The sequence below is a fragment of the Camarhynchus parvulus genome, chromosome 7, assembly GCF_901933205.1.
Source record: "Camarhynchus parvulus chromosome 7, STF_HiC, whole genome shotgun sequence".
Classification (NCBI taxonomy): Eukaryota; Metazoa; Chordata; class Aves; order Passeriformes; family Thraupidae; genus Camarhynchus; species Camarhynchus parvulus.
Window position 1 is genome coordinate 8,291,049 of NC_044577.1, and position 15,449 is coordinate 8,306,497.

The following is a 15,449-nucleotide window of genomic DNA, read 5'->3' on the forward strand; positions in this document are numbered from 1 at the left end:
GGCACAATCCTCACAGCCATGGCTTTGCCCATGTGCCCAGCCCACCCCCCTGCATCCTCTGTTAAACTGCACAGACATTGCTACGTCTTGAGTTCTGGCCAGCATGGGGATCTAACAAACACACATTTTCCAGGAAAGGAAAATTCCACATCTCCAAATTTGCTGTGTTTTGTAGTTTCTGCAAACGTCTTTGGTAGAAATCTCCCTTCCTGTACGTACAAGCCCAAGACACTGTTACTGTCAGACTGTGTGCCCGTGCCAGCATGCTGAAGGTTAAGTTTGAAAGACCAAAAGAGGTGGGACCTGCCCTGTGTGTTAAAATGAAAATCCCTTTCCCCTCTCTGCCCTTCTGTCTGCAGCAGGTACTTAAACACTGGCCTTGCTGGGGAGGTGTGAGGCTCTGTGACAGGCCCTGCAGCTGGGGATGCAGCTAATGACACCTGGCAAATGCTGTCTGGGGATTAAATGTGCCACTGCTCCGTGAAAGGCAGGCTCATAACGTTGGGAAGTTTGGAGACAGTGTGTCGGACTCCTGTTTTCACTCCTAAGTGATGCTGTTCTATTTTTGTCCAGGCCAAACTTTGCCTTTTTTAATTAGGTTTATTGCTATAGCTCCATGGCAGTGTGTAAGTGCTAATGTTGGATTTTTGTATCTAATGTAAGCGATTGAAATAAACAATCCAGACCTGATAGTCCCAGTGGGGGGACTGACACTGACATTTGGAATCGGCTCAAAATACGTGGTTTTGATGCTTGTTAGACTCCAACTCTTTGCTCAGGAAGCACAAAGGGAAGGTGTCTGCAGGGCAGGGCTACGTTTGCCTCTTTCAGCCTGATCCTCAAGCTGCTGAAGTGCTCCTCCTGCAGAGGAGCTCGCTGCCATGGCTGTGTCAGGTGCAGCAATGGAGGGGTCTGAGGTGGGACATTGTAATGCCACTGGGGCATGAGTTACAGAGCTTCGCCAAGTCTCCCTAGAGGGGGTCTTGTGCCACCAAACCTGTGCAGTGCAGAGCTGCTGTGCCTGGCCTGTGCTCCTTGTCAGACCACCCCGGGTAAGCTGAGTGTGGGACACAAAACCTGCAGAGAGGAGGAGTATCCTGCAGTGGGTTTGAGCCTGGAAACATCCCTGTTGTGCAGCCAGCCAGGTCACATCTGCTCTCAGCCTCTGCTGTGCACTCCTGCCCCACTCAATCACTCTTCCAATCTGAAAACAAGGATCCAATATTGGAGAGCTGGGGTGAGGGCTGAGGAGCAGGGGGTGGCTGCATGGCCCCCTCTCCTCCTGCCTTGGCCCAGCCTACAGTTCCAGGGAGCAGGAGGTCCCTGCAGGGCCAGCACCCCTGTGCCATCCTCTGCCCCTCTGCCTGTGCAAGCACCACTCCCACTCCCATCAATCAGCACAGACCAGGTGTCTGGAGGCATCTCTTGCCAATCACCTTTTATTACCTTTAAAAAGCCAAGAAACCCAGAACAACACAAAAACTGAGACCGTGTGAACATCATGCAATGGATTCACTTTAAAGCAGGCTGGGGTAGGGAGGGGAAGACCAAAGTCATGTTAGAGTAGCAGTACTGCTGCACCCGTGTCTGAAGGCCAGGCTGGGTGGGCTGTCACTGGTGGGCTTGGTGGTGACTGCTGAGTGACCAGATGGATGCTGAAGCAGGAAATGGAAACACACTCATGAGACATCATCCCTGGTAAGCCCAGGTCTGACTCTGACGTGGTGATGGCAGTGAGAAATACTCCTAACTCTTGTCTTGGGCATGTTCTGCCTGGGCAAAGTCTCTCTGGAGAGGAGCAGCACAGTGACTGCTGTTACAGGGCTCCTTAGCTCAGTTCTGCTACCCAGTGGGACCAGAGCTTGGGCACTCACTCAGTGCAGAGGATCTTATCCAGCAGCAGTGATGTTACCCCACTCTGCCCTGCAGTCTCACTCTGCTGTCTTCAAAATTCACAGCACAAACTAGAGCAGTATTGCCTTCTGGAAAGGATGTGCTTTGGAGAGTTTCAGCTATCACAGAAATAACTTTGCATCTTGTCCATCATGTAGATATGACAAAACACATGCCCTTATTTTCCTGAGGTATAGCCAACATTTGGGTTCATTACATTTAATGGAGTAGGGTCACCCATAAAGTTATTCATAAGGTATTTTCTGAGTGTTTTTCACCTTCTCTTTGAAAAAATAAATTATATCAGCATGTTCACGAGGTGCAAATGGGACTGGCATTTCAGCTGTTATTATGTTATTAACTTTTTTAGCCTAATAATTTTCAATCAAGAGTGAGAAGCAATTTTCACTCACTCCAGTGACCAGAGCTGGAGATTCTGCCAAGTGCTCTCATAGGGTTCACCTTGACAGACACCTAATTCCATCCCAAATGGAACCGTTACCCCCGACACTCTCATTGCGGTTACCGAGAATTTCCATTTCCCCTTCGGTTAGGATTTAATTTAGAAGGCAAAGACTTTCTAAGCTATGGGAGAGTAAAGATAGATGGCATGGGAGAAGAAGGCTGATGAAATGTAGTTGACTCCGGATCTGAAATATTTTATCCCTCCTCAATGTAGGTTAAATTATTCTTCACCTTTCCCACATCCATAATTGTCGCTGATCTTGGACCAACTCAAAACCCTACTACTGAGTTCAGTAGACTCAAAATTGCCACTAGAACTGGAAAAAGAAAAAAAAAGAGACTTGTTAGTGTCCATACACAATATCCCAAGACTATACACAGCTATGAGATACAGCAAATTTAAGATAGGCAATTTTTTTTCTCATCACTGAGTATTTATTATATATAACAAATACATGAAAAAGAAAAAACTATATTGTGTGATATAAATAGTTTATTTACATTACAGAAAAACATCAAGACAATGTATACTATTTCAAATATATCCATACATAATCAAATATAGCTGTAGTACATGTTCTCATTGGTGTAGATTACCACAAATGCAAGGCAACATGTGTAGATCTTGTCTTAATCTTTTGTCTATAATACTGTATTTTGTAGTCCAAGCTCTCTGCAGTTAGTTTTGCCATTGTGGAAACATGCGCTCTTTAAATTAACCTTGTCGATGCTCTTGTTGTGTTGTCTGAACTGTAGTGCCCTGTGTTTTGCTTCTGTCTGTGGATTCTGTTGCTCCTGGGACATTTCCTGGAAAAGAGAGTTGTGAGAATACACAGCTCTTAACAACACATCTGCTCCAGAGGTGGTAGGGGTGGCGGGGGCAGCAGGGATGCGAGGGTGGGAGGGGCATCCTCCAGCCCTCAGTGTGCTTCCTCCTCAGTGAGATGAAACCAGCTGGCTAACGGCAATGGCACCACAAAAAAAAACCCCACAAACACATACTGTGAACAAAATTATGGCAAGGGAGATGTTTGGATTCCTGAACCCTGGACACTCCTGCTGCACTGCAATGATCCCAAGCGCACCGCATTGTTCAGCTTTAAATAATGGGTTTATTTTGGGCGAGGTGCAGGTGGAAGATCCAGGATGGTCCCGTGCTCACCTGGCCAGTGCCCCAGGTCTGTGAAGGGCTTACACAGTGGCTGCAGGGGCTGCCTTTCCAAGCAGCCCCCCTGAGTGTCCATGGCAATGCTCCATGCTTCAGCCCATGAGCCAACAGCCACTGCACTCACAGGTGCCTGCACTGTGCCATGGCTGCTTGGCTAGCTGTGGAAAGTACTTGTTCTGGAAAGCCCCAAATCTGAAATTCCTTTGGACAGTGGCAGGGGCAAACACCTCCAGTGTTCCTCAGCAAGGGCACGTTTCAACCTTTCACCTGCTGTGGGGATGCTACATTTCTCCCTAATGGAAAGCTAATGGTGTGTTTCTGGCTTTCTCTCAGAAAAAGCCACCCTCAGGCAGAGGGCATGGAGAAGTTTAATCCCAGGTGGAGGCCACAGGATGTTCTAATCAGCTGAAAGCCAAGGGTGGTTACGGTAAAAACTGTGGGCAGCTGCACAACAGAGACTGAAACATTCTCTTGGAGTGCCATGAGAACGGGCCCCACAATACTCCAGATCGCACTGGCATGGAAAAAGTTCCCTTTGTATGGGGCTGACTTGTTCTTCTGTTACAGGAGGCTTTCAGCAGCATTAGGTAAAACTCTACAACTTATGCACTGGGGAGAGCCCACCTCAGTGCAGTGAGAGCTTAAAGCACTTGCCTGCAGCTCTGTGTCAAGTAACCAAGAGCAGAACAGAGTGAAATAAAATAAAAAAGGTCATTTCCCCCCTCCTGTTGAATGGGAGTGATGTTATAGTTTTGTGACATCAACTGAAAGGCTGAACAGGAGCATGAGAACTTAGGAAGCATTTTAAAAAATGCTGGAATACAATTATGTAAGTGTCTAGCAAAATATGGGTCAGACTGTCCTGACTTGCTTCACTTTTAAGCCACCAGGACCACCCCCTCATGAGAAGCTGTATGGCTGTGGGCTATATTTTGCCTGGTTCCTTCCTGGGAAGCAGTGAAGTAGGCTGCTATCATTGCTCCAGGAAAAACCAGGCTGCCTCTCCTGCGCTCTCGGGGTCACGGCAGAGCTTTCATTACGGAGCTGAGGCAGACTTCAGCCGGTCTGGGATCTCATGACAAACTCATTATTCACTGTGAGCTCCCTGGAAAGGCCATCAGACTTTGGGAGTGAGGCAGGGAGCGGCTGTTGGCAAGCACAGGCTGGTTCCCTGAGCATCACAGGGACACCGAGAGCCCCCAGCTGTCCCCGCACGGCCCCTCCTGCCCAGTCTGCACAGTAGGGCCTTGTAGCACTCTGAAGGACACGGCCAGTGACACTTCCACTGGCTGAGATAGCCCCAACAACATCCAGGGCTCCTCCCTGAGCCCCCAGCATCTGGATTTACAGCCCTGCTTCGCCCCAGCACTCAGCCACGTGAAGTAGGGTTAGGGAACCAGGGCACAGTGGGCACAACCAGACTGATTTTCTATGAAATGTGGAGGAGCCAAGTGGCTGGGGGATGATGAGGATGGTCAGCAATCCCAGGGGATGCAGCTGTGCATGGTGGATACCAACTGCTCCAGCTAGAAGCAAGGAGATGAACATCTCATAGGCACTTTCCCCAAACCAACACTGACAGTATCTACATCGTCACTTCAAGCTCGAGAGAAATCAATTCAAATGTAGAGATTACTCCAATTAATGATGAAAAAGCATCTTTGAACCAAAAATGCCCATGTTTCAATTGTGCATTACCCATGCCTGGGAGCCTGGGAAGGCCCCAGGCTGCTTACACACAATGCTACAGCATTTACAGGTGGGATGTGTCTGAAGTGCAGCAGGGGCTCTTAAGGGGAGCATTGGTGTTTAACCAGCTTTTGAGACTTAATCATCTGCTAAAACTGAGTGATAGGTTTTCCTTGGTTCTTAACTCTTTAATCAAAAGTCCTTTGTAGTGCACTGTGTGGGGGGTACATTCATTTATGAGCACAGCAGTTCCATCGATGTAAACCAAGTACTGGAGCACAGGCTGCCTTCCCTCCACTGAAGCCTTGCTCAGGAGCTTGAGTTACTCACAATGTGATTCATAGCAGGTAAAACACGTTATGCATTCATTTTTAATCAAGTTATTTCTTCATATAAATAAGCTGCTGTGACTAAACATTAGGGAAGCACTAAAAATGCAAAGCTGTAAAGAAAACTGCTGAGAATCATGATGACACTAGGCCATACCTATATTGTTTGCCATCCTCCTTCATTTTAATCACTGCTTCTTTTTTTTGCTTTATCTCTAAGCTAAAAGTCCTTGGGCAGACTGTGCCTTGCTGTGCCTCTTGGCCTCTGGTTCCCTACTCTTCCACCTCAGAAAATTATTCCCATTGCTGGCACTAGTGATGAGTAGCCAAGCACCGAGTCACCTAAACCCCAGTCATCATCACTTCTGTTGGTTGCATTTTCAGCTGAGTCCATCCTCTGACTCCGTTGGTTGTGTGCCTACAGAAATGGTAATGGTGCCAACTTTGAGGGCCAAGTGCCCAGGAGGCAGAGGAAGGGGCAGGGGCAAACCTCATCTGCCAGCAGCCTGTTTATTCAGATTAAAGTGTCTGTGCAACAACAGCCCTAAAAGTCGCCAGGACTTGCTGAGAGCCTTCCAGCAATGGAGAACACCCCCAGAGATTTGCACCACTCTACAGGTAAAATTTTAAGAGCAACAACAGTAATGATAGCTGGAAGATTACAATGGTAGTTTTGTGAGGCTCACATGGATGCAGCACACCAAACTTGCTTGTTAATTAATTAGCTGAAGTTGCACTGAAATGAGCAGCAAAGAATTTGGCTGCAATGCCCTCTGAGTGAAGTCTCCCTTCTTTCTCCCTGGAGCCTGGCAAGGTGGTTTCAATACTTTTAAGAATTCGGGGTGTGGAGTTCAAACCAGTACAGTCAGGCTCTCCGAAGCAGAGAACTTCAAAAGCTCAATTGCTCATGCATATGCTGCCACAACGCTCTCCTGTCACGTGGATTTCTCTTAGGCCACTGAAGAGCACACTTCTGCAAATGTATCTCAAATCATTATGCTGGGATGGAGGATGCTCTGCAGTAATTACATGCATTACAGAAAAGAGTCAAAAGATCATAAATTGACTTGGTTACAAAGTGTGGGGGAAAGGTACTGCCTCTGTATGAAAACAGTGTGACAGGTAATTTGCATTACAGTACCAGATCACTCAGAGCTCCCTGTCTTCATTCTTCAGTATGAAGTACTTTGCTCACTGCATCGAGGTGACAAAACTAGACTCACTTGACAAAACAATACACATTTATTCCATTATCAGTTACTACACCACTTTCTACACGCTGTATTTTTGGTTGTTTGAATTACCTCTGTGAATACCACCTCCTGTAATCTACTGCCTCATTTGGTAGTTGCCATTCAGGTGATGAACTCTGGCTAAAAAAGGTTTTGTTTTGTGCCTTTAGGCCAGAGTAGGATTTATGCATTTTTTTAAATTTATGATTCTTTTCCTGGAACAAATGCTCTACACTTGTCTTCCAGCCAGGTAGTGCAACATAAGGACTGAAATAGAGATTTTATTATACATGGAGGTATGATACCTGACTTTTTTTTTAATTTTAAAAAGAAAATAATTTTTAAAAGTGGGATTTATCAGTGCTGCTAGCTGAATTAATTTAACCTTATGATTTCTAAGAGAAATCTGTAGATGTTTGACCTTCAGAACTTAACCCAAGGTCTCCCAGAGACAGTAACACAGTCAAGAGGGGGAGTAGAGCAGCACATGAAGGGAAAGGATTGTATTTACCCCTCTCATTCTGAACTACCCTGGGCCTTTTTCCATTCACACAACCCTCTGCTCCTCACTAAAGAAAAAAAACCCCAAGTACATCATATATGGAAGACCCTAAAACATGTGCAGTGCCTTTGAACATGCACTCAAGCCTAATGAAATCATTTAATCAGCGGGGCTGCAAACAGGCTTAAAAGTCTGTATGCTTTGCCTGATTAGGACTAAGGGAATGGGCCCTTAAGGAAACCAGATGGAGATATGATTAGTTTTATTAAGTGTTGATCCAGCTGCTGTATTTATATTTCCCCTATTTGTATGAACAATATTTGTCCAAGCATCTGAATACAAAATAGAGAACTTCACTTGCTGTAGGCACCGTTGCTACCTAAGTTTGATTAAGATGGAAGTAAAAAATCAGTCATAATAATGGAGGAGCACTTGCTGGCTGGACCAGATGATATCTTCTGTTTGTTGGTGAATTAAATAGCATTTGTTATCAGTAGTGTCACTGCAGAAATCGGTATAATCAGCGCACATTGCAGGAAAAACAAAAGTATTTTCTCTTCCTACTGTAAAATACCAGAGATACTGACCTTGTAATACAAAGGACTACAACACAGATGATAGCAATCTGGATGGTTCCAATCACAGCTGCTATTAAGACATACTGAAATCGTACTGGACCTGGAACCACATATAAAACGCTGTAGTCCTTTTTTTCACAGTGTTGTCCAGTATAGCCGGCATCACATCTGGAATAAAACATATTTGTTCCTCATTATACCTGCTGCTTTCAAAGAACGCTGGAAAAGTTGTATGTGGAAAAAAAAATTAGTGGCTGAAGCATAAGCTTATGTGGTTGTTTTTGGTTTTTTTTTTTTTTTTTCCAGAATGGACTCCCACAGAGAGAGTATCAGTGAGTGCTCAACCTCTCAGAGGGAAGACTTGTGGTCCTCAGTGTCCCCAAGGTCTGTGAGAGTGAACAACACTGTGAGAGTGCCAGGAGGGGCCCAGGGGACCAAGACATAACTGGCTTCAAGTGGAACTACTTGCACGTTGTGATGAGAACCCATTTAGTTCCTTGCACAACATACTTTAGATTTCTCCTTTTCTTTGGGGAGATGGGGGAGGGTGAAAAGCCATCGAGTTGTGGTTCCTTATGCAGATTACCCCTAAAGAAGTGATAAGCAATCATCCAGGCTCCATATGAAATGTGATTAGATGTTCCTGAAAGTGGATACATAATTTACATTTCGTCTGGTTGCTATAAAAAACCCCTCTATTGATGCTGCAGCCATCCACCCCATTGCTGCCTGCTGCACTGCTCACCAGTTCCCCTCCTGCAGCCTGACATCTCCACTCTGCTCTGTGCTTTTGCTTTTACAGTTCTAGTTCTTGCCCTGTTTCCCCTTAATTGCCCAAGCAAGATGTGAAAATCCAGGTCAATGGCAGCAGCAACTGTCAGGGACTGAGACAGATGGCTTGGGCTCCTCTCAGGTGTGTTAGTGGAGCACTAGCCCTGATGGGTTAAGCCTTGTGCTTCCTTGCTTTTCCTCCCCTGCATGCCCACAGCTGCCAGCACCTTGAGGAAATGACATTTTTCAGCTGAATGGAGCACCTAAAATGCAGAAGCTGCAAAGAGCAAAATGTGTCCTGGCTGTTTGTGTGAGCTGGGAGAAGCTGGTTTGAGGTTCTGCCCTGGGGAGAGTCTGGTGTGTATCTTTGTGCTCCCATTGCAGTGTCCCAGGAAAATGGTGCTGCATGTGTAACAGTCCTTTTTCAGCCACCTGGCCACTGGGTGGACTTCAGAAGCAATATCTGCCCCCGTGCAGGGAGGCATTCACTGCAGGAGCACCACAGTGCTTTCACTATATTCCTCCTCCCTGCCCAAACCTCCCCCAAAATCACCTCCTGCTGTAGCCAGCTGCCCCATGAGCACCACTCCTGCCCCAGCAGGGACACACACTGGTGGCACTTCTCTCCCTCAGGCTGAGGAGGGCACCTAGTGAGGTCTGAGTGCTTTGTGAAGGGCTTTTAAAAACACATCTAAATATAACTGAAGGTTACTGGATGGCTTTACAGTCAATTAACATTGTTCATAACTCAATACACTTTTGAGACTTTGTTGAATAATTTAAGTCTGATGGATTTTGTATCACAAAGGGCCATGGTTGCCATTATTTTCCATAGCTGATCCAGATTAAGTGTTTCTGTAAGTCAGTATTTCCATGTGTGTAGCCTTCCCTTGCTGGTAGGAGAAGGGTTACCTGCAGGACGGTTCCAGCATGTTTGTGGAGTGCTCACACTTGCCATGCATGCAGAAGCCGTTGTAATGCTCTGGACAAGGGATGTAGATCCCTCTTGCACTTTCTTCCAGTTTATTTGCATTCTCTGTGAACACAGGTGAAGGGGAACGTTAACCCGACCATGTAGGATAAGGTGAAGTGACGGAAAGAACTCAACATATGAAAGAAAGGAAAAGAAAAAAAAAGAGAGCAAGATGTGAAAGATGTTGTTCACAGGAAGCAAGAGCAAGCGTTTGCCCCTTCAAACAGGTTGGCTGATTTTGCCCCTTCAAACAGGTTGGTGAGATTTGCAGGGGTTTATCTCAATCCTTTATAATTCCTGTCTAGTTACAGCAAACGAGATGCCTGAGAAAATAATGTGACTATTCAAAATCTGATGACAGAATAGCACATGCAAAATACCTGCTTATTTCTGTTTTACTTTATAGACTGTCTCCTCAAACTGAGACAAGGTTGGGAAAGAGAATCTGGACATTTGCATGTAATATACATTCTTCATTTCTTAATTCAACAGAACATACACAGAAAGACAATTTTATGGCTGAAGTAGAGCAGGAGCCCAGAGCTGAAGTTTATCATCAGTGCTGCACACCCTGCACACCCATGCCCCAAAGCTCAGTGGCCTCCTCCACATCCCACAGCATCCAGCAATTTAAACTACTCTGATGTTCTGAGCCTACTTCTGCAGCAGTTAAAGAGTCACTGAGACTGCAAATCCTGGGAAATCCCTTCATGCAGCCAGGAAAATGAAGGCTTCATTTAGTTTTGAAACAGATATGTGCTCAACTTCATAGGCTGAAACACAGAGTGTCACCATCATGAACTCACATTAATTTTGTAGGCCACCAAGGTATTAATTAATCTGGGTAACTTTGGCCAATTCTTCCATTTAACCAATACTTATGATATCTCAAATGCTAACACTCCTTTTTCTGTGATAGTGTCTTCTAGCCATGATTAATTAAAACCAGAAGAATAAATCTCATTACGGATGTCTGAGGAAATGTAGCTTGCACGCAAATAAGTTGAAGCATTTTTATCTTCCAAAGGAAGTCCCTGAGTGTTATAAAACAATTGCAATTTGTGTTCTGCCTCCAAGCCAGTCATGCCAGCAGCAGGCATGCTTAGGTATTATCCCACCTCTGGGAAAAGTGTGTGCAGCAGATCCAAGATCCAGATTTTCATAATGAATTTCTTTTCTGTCGCTGCTGTCCAAGGAGAGTTGTAAGAGTCTCTAACCACTTGCACTAATAAAGTTGGTTATATTCTCCTTATGTGGAAACAGGCAAGGACCAGCTCCCAGCAAATGAGAATGACAGGCACCCTCTGTGTCCCTGCTGACAGCATTAGCTTCTCTCTCATCCTTAGGATTTTCAGCACCTCTGCCCTCTGGACCATTATTGCATCTTTTAAAATGCAAATATGCTGAACACAAGCCCGTGTGCCTCTCCCTGTTCCCTGACTACAGTGGGATACCTGTGTGAGGGTGCTGGGCACCATGCAGTGCAGGGACATGGGGGCACTGAGGATTCCTGGGCTGGGGGCTGACAGCTGTCTCTGGGACAGCACAGACACGATGTGCTGACAGGAGCCATGTTACAGGTATGCTACAACCTCCTTTGACAGCTTGCTCAGGAATTTCTGCTACCTGAAAAAGGTGGGAACACAAGGTCCATTTGGTCTGGCACTAAACATTTTTGGCTACCTATCACCCTCTAAGTGAGACACTGGCTACCAGCACATGAAATATACCCCCAAAGTCATCACCCCTTCATCCATGTTCCTTTATGTCCTGGAACAGAATAAATGTGTGTGATGTGTCAGCTATCAAGGGACTTGCCCATGGCACACATGGAGATCTCAATGTGCTCAGGACTTGTGGGACTCCATACCCATGTAGTGATCACCTATGCACAGTGCCTGATGGGTTCTGGGTGTGCTTCACCTCTGCTATGGCCCACATTCAAATTTATTTCTGTTCAGGAAACTGCAGCAAGAACTATGGGATCCTTATTAATACACTTTTTTTCCCTGTGGTGGAAAACATAATGCCATTTTCCTTCAAGTCCTCCATTACCAGAGGAAGTTTGCTTCCTCTCTGAAGAACAGGAGACGGCTCTGTGTGCACATGCACGTTTGTGTGTATCTCTGATTGTTCCTTCTCAGCTATTGAGGTACTTCTGCCATATCTGTGCACCCCCACTCAGTGCAAGAATCCCTCCTCTCTCAGATCAGCCAGCAGTGTGATTAAAATGGTATGAAATCCTTTGGTTTAATTTTTTTTTTAAAGGCTCATTTCAAGATGGGAGGAAATTGTAACTTTCAGCACAGACTCACCTGGGACTTGAAAGGGGGACCAGGACCTATCTGGATGTGCAGATGCCCTCACTGTGTGTAGGCTGTAGGGCTGGCAATCATGTGGGCAGAAACCATGTTTTCTTTAACAAGGTCTCTAGCACACTTTAAAGTAAATCCAGGATCATGCAGAACTTGTAATTACACCTCTAAACATAATGTTGTGATGGAAAATGCTTTACTGAATCTAAAATGAGAGGCTCAAGCTTTGCTAGCATTTGTAGGATAAACACTTCATAGGGTAAACACTTCATACAGGAACACTTGTCACCTATCTCAGAAGAGCCCACAAAACTTAGACACAAATTATCTGTATCTCATTTTGACTGACGACTCCTCCAACAAAGTCAGGGATTCATATAAAGGCAGAGAGGGGAAAAACCACATTTTTAGTTTACTTGAATTACAGACCACAATAAAAACATCATTTCGTTCAGACTGAGAATTTCCCTGCCTCAAATCAGGTTATTTTTCTCACTACAAAATCCATCTTTTTGGAGCCAGTGTAGAGACCCAAACACCCAGGCATGCTCTAAAAGTTTCTTCATGTTAAAACTGACTGCTCCCATTTCTGGGAGGACCTGAGCACTTTTAGCAATCCAGCTGTTCATAAGACACTAACTCTTATGAATGCATCATCACAGGGCTTACATCATCATGAAACAAGAACTATAAATTGGTTCTGAAAAGAGAGGATATAAATAAAAACCATGCTGAGGTTATGAAGCAAACAAGAAGTGTACATATTTAAAAAAAATTCAACGTAAATTAAATAAATTAAGACTTCCAGCCAAAAAACCTTTGGATTATTTATAAATTCAGTATTGGATGCAATTTGTACAGCATCAATACAATAAGGAACATCTCTACCACACCAACCTCACACCTACGGAGAGCTAAACTAAATACAAACCCACTTTTTTCCAAGCACAAGTAGATCTGTATGCATAAAGCAATGACACAGACCAAATTCAATGTTACTCAGGTTTCAGTAATGTTAAATTCAGTAGCTCCTCTTTACACACTAGACTTGCTGCATTGTTATCGGCAACAGTGTGGGCAAGTTTTCTTTGTGCCAGAAGGATAGACTTGTACCTTTTTGTGATGGACAGGATTTGAGGCAGAAGCCAGCTGCAAAGACTAGAGGTAAAGATTGGAATGACTGGATCAGTCTCTCCTATCTCTGGACAAAAGAAATTCCTGCCACGTTTTTCAAAATGCTTGTCCTTTTTATTTCAAAAAAGAAATACAACCTCCCCCTCCAAATCAATTGTACTCAAGAATCTTTTTCTTGAAGCACTTTTGTGATCGAAAAAGTCACTCTGGTGAAGCCAACATCTTTTGCATTTCTACAGCATTTTTTTCATCTTTAGCCTAACATGACATTTCATATTGTTCACATCCCTTGTAAGTGCCAGCACATGACATGATAGCCTATCAAATAAGACACACTAGTCAAAACACGTTATTTTTAAGTGCATGGAGGCCAGATGCTACATTGTGTAGTTTGAAACAGCTTATCATCTCTCACTGGAGAAGTGTCCCAGCTGAACCCTTGCTCTCCAGCCTCTCTGGATGGCAGGGAGATGCTGAGATGATGAGCTATTTCTCTGGGATAAACTGGATCCTAAAAAGATATCCAGTGTGGCTGACCACCCACTCAGTGATCTTGCTTTCCCTGATGGATTGTCTTCTGAAATGTTAAATAAATTATTTAAAGCTATCTTGTCTAAATTCCTTCATATCCGCGCCTGTCTTTCATCAAGATGGCGCAGAAGAATAATTTCAAATATATTTTGTATCATTTTAATTTTAATTTCTGGTTTAGCTATACGGCTTTCCTTCAGTCTTTGGAAGTTGAATGTACACCCCTGAGATTCTCAGGTAACTATTTCAGTGAAAGCTGAAATCCAAAAGCTGGAGCAGCATGCCTGGTGGCAGGATGTGACTCTGCAAGTGGTGAAAACCAGGCAGGCAGACTCTTCTCTGGGCAGCCCTCACTGCTCCCCAGCTCCAGCTGAGCTAATGTGGAGCTTCTGTTCCACAACCAAACATGTGCACTAGTGCTGCTGACAAAGGAATAAATCCATTAGTACCCTTGATGAGGATTATATGAAGTACTGTCTGGAGTGCCCAGAAAATTCTTTCCAGACATAAGGTCCTACAATCCACTTTAGAGAAATTAAAATAAAAATCTAGGCAAAAATAGGATTCTTGTATCCAAGACTCTGACTGCCAGGCACTTAACAATTAGTTCTGCAGGGCTGATAAGTCTGTCATTCTTCATGTGTGAATCAATGAGACTTTCTAGGTGATTTCAAGCAAGCAAAGTAGAATATATACAGCCCATAAATGCTGATGTTAGCATTTTGGCTGAGGTACGGCAGGTAATGTTGGAGCTTTGGAAATGATATGCCCATATGAGAAAATATTGGCTCACATACAATGTTAACACCTAGCATACAGTCATCCAAAGGAAGACCTGAAAATACATATAGACACATATATTTCATCAGATAAGGGATGAGACAGTGAATGATGTGCAGCAGAAGCTATTTTGACACCTATCTCCTTGGAAAAAGTGGTTAAGGAGAATTGACTTACATAATAATTTAATCTTTTAATACTGCTGAGGTCAGTCAAATTTGCAGATGGAAGCTCTTGCTGATATTGAAGTAGTGACTCCTTACACATCACATTATCAGAGGACACATGAAGGGAAAAAGGGATTTTTGGGTCAAATGTACGCCTTTAACATTCTCAACCTCTTTTGGAAGCATATTCCCCTCATACCTCCCTGGCAGATCCCAAAGAGATGCTGCAGAGCACAGCACTGGGAACCTTCTTAAGAAAGCTCTTCTGCTCTGCATGAAAGAGACTTTGTGTGCAATTCTTGTTTGAAATCAAAACAAACATGCAGAGAGTATCCACCTGTGGAGCAAAGGCAGGGATGCGCTGAATTTTGGGAACGAGCTTCAGTTGATTGACTACAGGTGAGAATCTGAACCTGTGGATAAGCCTAGAGATATTTATGTTACTCATCTTCAGTCTTCACAGAGTCAGCAACTGCTGCTCTTTGGATGTAAAAGGGAACTTTCTCAGGCCAGGAACATGCAGGAATGGTTCAAAGGTCCAAGAGGAGCATGGTAATGGTGCTGCTTCCTCTGAAAGCGCAGAATTGCTTTAGCAGGTTTGCTGGTACTTCAGTAGCATCCAACTGGAAGTGAGATCCCACAGCAACTTAGGGATGAAGTCCTTAGGCAGGCAGGCTTTCATTTCTGCCATGATAAATCCCAGCTCAGACCCAGCTCTGACAAGAGAACAGAGATTTCTCCTGGGTCTTTGCTGACCAGCTCCAAGGCACGTTGTCCTTGGCAAACCTGCCCTGCTGTGCTCTGCCAGCTGCTCAGGGCCAGCCCAGGGGGCACCTTCACCCCTCATGTTCCCTTCTCCTGAAACCTGCCTTTTACAATTCCAGAGTGCCTTTTCACAATGAAGGAAATGTGTGCAAGCAAC

At 44.6% G+C, this 15,449-nt stretch overlaps 1 protein-coding gene across 1 annotated transcript in view; it reads right to left on the reverse strand.

Moving 5' to 3' along the window:
* Positions 1–1,413: 1,413 nt before the first annotated feature.
* TMEFF2 (transmembrane protein with EGF like and two follistatin like domains 2) overlaps positions 1,414–15,449 on the reverse strand; it is a 125,172-nt gene continuing 111,136 nt past the window's right edge. The window contains exons 8-11 of the mRNA XM_030951994.1: positions 9,540–9,663; positions 7,866–8,024; positions 3,079–3,165; positions 1,414–2,675 (exon numbers count right to left, since the gene is read on the reverse strand). Coding sequence (XP_030807854.1) covers positions 2,579–2,675; positions 3,079–3,165; positions 7,866–8,024; positions 9,540–9,663 — 467 coding nt within the window. The 3' untranslated portion in view covers positions 1,414–2,578. The remainder of the gene's footprint in view (positions 2,676–3,078; positions 3,166–7,865; positions 8,025–9,539; positions 9,664–15,449) is intronic.